Raw genomic sequence first — 6,000 nt, 5'->3', positions numbered from 1 at the left:
AGGAAAGAAAGAAAGAAAGAAAGAAAGAAAGAAAGAAAGAAAGAAAGAAAGAAAGAAAGAAAGAAAGAAAGAAAGAAAGAAAGAAAGAAAGAAAAGGTGGTTCTATTCAGGTACTTGAACTAAAAAGCAAAGTTATTAGTCAAATTGCAAAGCAACTGCTTTGTATGAAAATCTTCCCATTTCAGCAATAAAATAAAATAAATAAAATAAAATAGCTTATAAATTAGCTTCCACCTAAATAAATAAAGTCTTTCGCATGGATTTTGATATAAAGTCTGACTGTGGCATGTGCTTTGGTAATTATCCCAGGAGAAACACAGAGAAGAGCCACAAATGTGTCTGAGAATAAGCAATAATATCATTACAGCCAGCATCTAACTCTGCTTCTCAATGCACAGAAATCTGAGATCATCATTTTTACCCCTGGCTTTGTGAAGGTAAGACACTAAGGTTCGAGTTATATACTTGTCTCCTTGTTCCATGTTTTTAGAGATAGTGATCACCTGAGGGGTGATAGAAATCAGGACTCCAGAGAATTATTTACAGTTCAGTTCCAAAACTCAGAGTCATGATTACTTTGAAAAGAACCATAAATAGATTTGTTTCTTCAAGGTTATGCTAGTTTCCCAGAAATGGGGAGAGAGGCAGTAGATTGACCCTGAAATTACCCAGAATGTGGCTCTGAAGAGGAATTTTTTATTATAATACTTTATAAAGAAGCAAATAGTCAGAAAACTTCAATATCAAGGTAAGTATGGGAAATGTAGTTGTGAAGGAAACCAAATGGAAACCTGGAATACAGACAAGACCATTAGAAAATAATATCTTCCTTTACACTAGACAAAATGAGCAACGCAGATAAAAATAAAAACTAGCATCTCACATAATATTGTTAGATAAAAATAAAAACTAGCATCTCACATAATATTGTTAGAGATTTTTATCAGATACCACATAACAACATTTTATGTTTTTACAATTAACCTCAGACTTCACTCACATTTTAATGAATACCCTAGCTTCCCTATGTTCTATTTTTTGTCTCACTGTATAACCAAAGATGAGTGCAGTTGTTTCATCTTTGTGCCTCAGCCTCCTTGTGCCAAGATGTATAGCTCTTTTCCTCTATTCCTGGCAGAAACATTTTCATGAACTGATGAAATTTGATAGTGTAGTATTTTTCATGCTTGTCTCACTTGATGACTCAGTACTTTTTAATTGTTGGTTTGATAGACTGTTTCAATATTTTTCTTGTGTACTTGACAGAGGACAACGTCATAAACAAAATTATCTCATCTAAATAGTGATGATACAAATGCATTAGACAGTATTCAAGTAGCTGTAATAAAGGCAAGAAGGCCTTTATGTAGGAAAATTCTGTGGATGTGAAGTTTGCAACAATCAAGGGAATAAAGAACTTGCATAAGTCCACAGCTTCTAAACCAGGAGCATTCCTGCCATGTAGAAGGCATCTCAAGGCTACCAGCATGTCTTGACTGAAGATGGGACTGTATAGATGGTCACACAGAATAGATGGTACATAATGGAGTATACACATTTTCTGTATGAATTCCTTAGAGGATTAAAAGCAGGTTGATGACATAGTTTGTTTATAAATAAAATAGAACATTCCAGAGTGCACAGAGCTAATGTAGCCTTTCCATGGGCCCCTGGTATTCAGTGGTGGCTATATTAGAAAGCTGGTACCTCCTTGGGTACTTTCTCTAGCTCCTTCATTGGGGGCCCTGTGTTCCATCCAATAGATTACTGTGAAATCCACTCAAGGAGCTAAAGGGGTCTGTAACCCTATAGGAGGAACAACAATATGAATTAACCAGTACCCCCCAACCCCCAGAGCTGTGTCTCTAGTTGCATATGTAGCAGAGGATGGCCTAGTTGGCCATCAATGGGAGGAGAGGCCCTTGGTCTTGAGATGATTATATGCCCCCAGTACAAGGGAATGCCAGGGTCAGGAAGCAGGAGCGGTTGGGTTGGGTAGCAAGGCAAGGGGAAGGTATAGGGGGCTTTTGGAGAGGAAACTCGGAAAGGGGATAGCATTTGAAATGTAAATGAAGAAAATATCTAATAAAAAAAAAGCTGGTAGCGGACTGAGATAAAGGTAGATTTCGGGATGTACTTAATATGAGATATTAGAGTGCATCTGAAATATACGCTGACGGGAGGGATTGGGGTTTTTATTTTAAAAACTACAGTTTGGGATTCTCACAACAGTTACAGAGAGGTTACAAAACAGTGTGGGGGAAAATCAAGTTATGTTTAAAGATACGTGTTAAATATGCAAGAAAGTATATAATCAATTTGAAATATGAATCTTTCCATGATAAGAAATATAAACTAGACAAACATTGATAGATTATATTTTACAAATGGGAAAATAAATAATATAGTATCTTTGTCTCTTCAATAATTCAAATGTTTTCTTCTCATTTTTATTTCACCTCACAAAGTACACAGTCTTTTCTTAGCAAAATTTCCTATTATTGCTTGGACATAAAGCATAAAGTGAACACAGAATGGACCAAGGATGCATAATATAACTGTTTAGGGAAAAAGTGAGGTGAGAACTTTTCTATTCAGGGAAATATATTGCCTTATACTGTTTTAAACCTTGCCCCTAAATAAAAATTGTAAATAAAGAAAATAAATTACCCTTTCAGAACAAATCCCATATTCAAGATCACTAAACTTAGGATACATTTGTGAAGGTTACACACTATTTCAAGTCAAATAAACTTAAGCAGATACATACATTGTGTTTCACTTTATCAGAATTAGCAGAGATTATAACTATCATAAACAGCTTTAATCAGAATGTTGTTTGTTGAGATCATAATAGTTACACATAAAATGATACACATTGAACAGGAAATTCCTAACATGTAACAAATTAAGGAAGCAATAGATATCACAGTGTTGCTAACTGTCTACACAGTCAGCTGAACAGCGATGTGGGTAGAGGGGAGTAAAGGGAAATTTACAGGGAAGCACAGCTTACCAAGGGGCTGGCCTGCGATGACCCTGGCGTTTTCTCCAGCCACCGCAGCTCTTGCGTGACGCTCACTCATGTACTGAACGAAAGCATACCCTTTGTGAACGGAGCAGCCAACGATTTTTCCATACTTTGAAAAAATAGCTTCAATGTCGACCTTTTTGACGATGGCTGTATTCAAATTGCCGATGAAAACCCTGGAGTTGATGGACTTGGGGTCATTCTTATTGGTAATGTTGCTTGTTTGGGTTTTGCCCGTCATGGTTGGTTCACCTTGTTTTAATCCTTAAACAAACAAACAAACAAACAAAATGATCAGAGAATAAGATAAGTAAATTCAACAGATATCTCTGGCTTTGAACATGTTGCAGTTTTTCATCTGGAAACAAATTCCTGAGTATTATTAATAGATTTGTTTTATTTTTAAAGTAATATCAAAGGTAAATATCACTAAACCCTGTTGGAAAATTCTCATAATTAATTAGTAGTTTATTAATGCCTCAATTTTGTATCTCATTTCAGTCCCAAATCACTGTTTCACAGTCGTTTTAAATTTTAAGTATAACTATTTTTGTTTGCATAAGAAAATTTAAGGAATAAACTTCTTTCTTCTGTGTAAAGACTAGGAAAGTTTGCATGTGTAAGTCTAACAAAAAGGGATATAGAGTTATATGCACATATATACACCATATACACATAGTTATCTGTGTAATGACTGAGCATAGGCAGTGTGCTGCTCTGAGCCCTGTAACAGATACACTGATTATCTGCTTCAGCAGAGGGATCCTAGAGTCAGAAGCCACCAATCGATTCCATTAAAGGCTAAGAGGAAGAAAAAAAGAAAAGATGTTAATATCAGGAGTTTGATTAGATTTTTGGGGGTGAAGAAAGAATGATTAGTTCTGTTCATGATATTCAGTTGAACCAACCATTTATGTTGCCACAGTTAAATGTAAACAAAAAGACATATACAGACATTATTCATGAATAATCAGAAAATTACACAGGAAAACTGGGGCTTTTCCCTCTCAGCTTTGTTTTTGTTTGGAGGCCTTAAAAACCATAGCCACCTTGATTGAATGCTGATGCTTTGCCAGGCACCCTCTTGTGTTTGGAGAAACCCTCACTTGAAAGGGAAACCTTTGGAGAGTTATACCCTTAGGTGGGAAGCAGCAATGCTGAAGGCTAGCCAACGGTGCGGTTTTGGTGATAGTTACAAACATGTTTATAAAATTTCAGCTAAAATAGCAAGTGCAATTGGCTTGATAATCATGTTGAATGACACTTTCGATTTAATTGTTATTCTTGTAGAAATCTGAAAGCCACAGGAATTGGGTATGCTTGAAAATTCACTCATTATGCATCTAAAAGAAGGGATCTTGAAATGAAGCACAGCCTAGAGCATTAAAATGTTTAAAAAAAGCTGTTCATTATTGTATCTGAAGTTATGATAACTTTGCTTCAAATCATACCCATATCATTATAATGAAGGTAGATCTAATAAACAAAGCATTAATCCATTACATAGAAATTAAATCTAATTTTGAAACAAATGATTTTAAAGTTGCCTTGTATTATTTCAGCTTAACTACATTTGACTTGTTCTTTCATCATAAAATATTCACACTAGAATTGTAGAAATTAAAACCCATACTTTTTCTAATCATTAAATTATACATAATGTATAACTGAAGACACATTATTTAAAAATACAACAAAAAATTAAGGTACATACTAAGGCATCAACATCTTTGTATAGTCTATAGTTTATAGTAGATTACCTTTTTTTTTTTTTAACCAGTACTGGACAATATCTATAATACGAACTCCAGAAAACATATTTTCACTTTATAGGTGTAGGGCAAATATTTTCTGAAATATATCTGTGACATAGTCAAGGGTAAGCGATTCTTATGGCTGACATTTATTTTACAATCAGGGACCTGCTAGCTAGGAAGCAATCATAGAAACTTGTAGATGATGAAGTCTTAGGATGAGAATAGCTCTTAAGTGAAGTCTGTTGAGAGAAGACCTTGAATCTATACTGATATGTAACTAAGACTACAAACAAAGGGATCAGGACTACAGCACGGTTGAAAGACTGTGAGCTAGTAATTTAAAAGACCACAGAAAAAGCAAGACTAACCCAAGTTCTTCCCAGTGTAGTAGAGGGACCACATTGACTCCTGTGTATTTTAGACTTGGAAGACGTGGACCTTAATAATGGGTAAAATGAAATATTTTCTTTGGGATCTATGTTTCAAAATAAAAAAAATATATGACACAGAAAAACTGCAAACAGAAAACAACAGCAAGAACATGATGGTCAACCTCTGCTGCAACTCAAATGCATATGACAAATGGCATAACCATTCTTTAAAAATAGAGCTCAGGGGCTGGTAAGATGGCTCAGTGGGTAAGAGCACCCGACTGCTCTTCCAAAGGTCCAGAGTTCAAATCCCAGCAACCACATGGTGGCTCATAACCATCCAGAACAAGATCTGATGCCCTCTTCTGGAGTGTCTGAAGACAGCTACAATGTACTTAAATATATTATATAAAAATTAAATAAATCTTAAAAAAAAATAGAGCTCAGATAATCTGCCACATGAAACTAACCCTCTTAAGAATCCAACCAAAAACTATAGTTTTATAAGTTAAAAAGACATAACCCCTACCCACAAAACTTCTGACCCAAAACTTATCCAGGAACAGGAGATGGATCAAAGACTGAGGGAATCGCCAAGCAATAACAGGCCCAACTAAAGTCTCACCCCATGGGTAAGCCCTAATCCCTGACACAATTTATGATACTCTTTATGCTTTCAAACAGGAGCCCATCATAACTATCCTCTGAGCGGCTCTACCAGCTGCTGACTCAGACAGGTGCAGAGACTCACAGACAAACAGTGGATTGATCTTGAGAATTTTTATGGAAGAGTTGGGGCAAGTATTGAGGGTCATGAAGGGGATAGATGCCACAGGAAGAT

The 6,000-nt window shown here is 35.6% G+C and overlaps 1 protein-coding gene across 7 annotated transcripts in view; it reads right to left on the bottom strand.

Annotated features, from left to right (window-relative positions):
• Ralyl (RALY RNA binding protein like) overlaps nt 1-6,000 on the bottom strand; it is a 683,608-nt gene that overhangs the window by 376,527 nt on the left and 301,081 nt on the right. For all 7 annotated transcript variants that reach the window (XM_029537405.1, XM_021196091.2, XM_021196090.2 and 4 more), the window contains one exon: nt 3,017-3,295. In XM_029537405.1, coding sequence (XP_029393265.1) covers nt 3,017-3,272 — 256 coding nt within the window. In that variant the 5' untranslated portion in view covers nt 3,273-3,295. The remainder of the gene's footprint in view (nt 1-3,016; nt 3,296-6,000) is intronic.

This window comes from Mus pahari, chromosome 4 (genome assembly GCF_900095145.1).
Source record: "Mus pahari chromosome 4, PAHARI_EIJ_v1.1, whole genome shotgun sequence".
NCBI lineage: Eukaryota > Metazoa > Chordata > Mammalia > Rodentia > Muridae > Mus > Mus pahari.
Note: the sequence above shows the minus strand (reverse complement) of the source record. Positions and strands in the feature narration are given on the sequence as shown.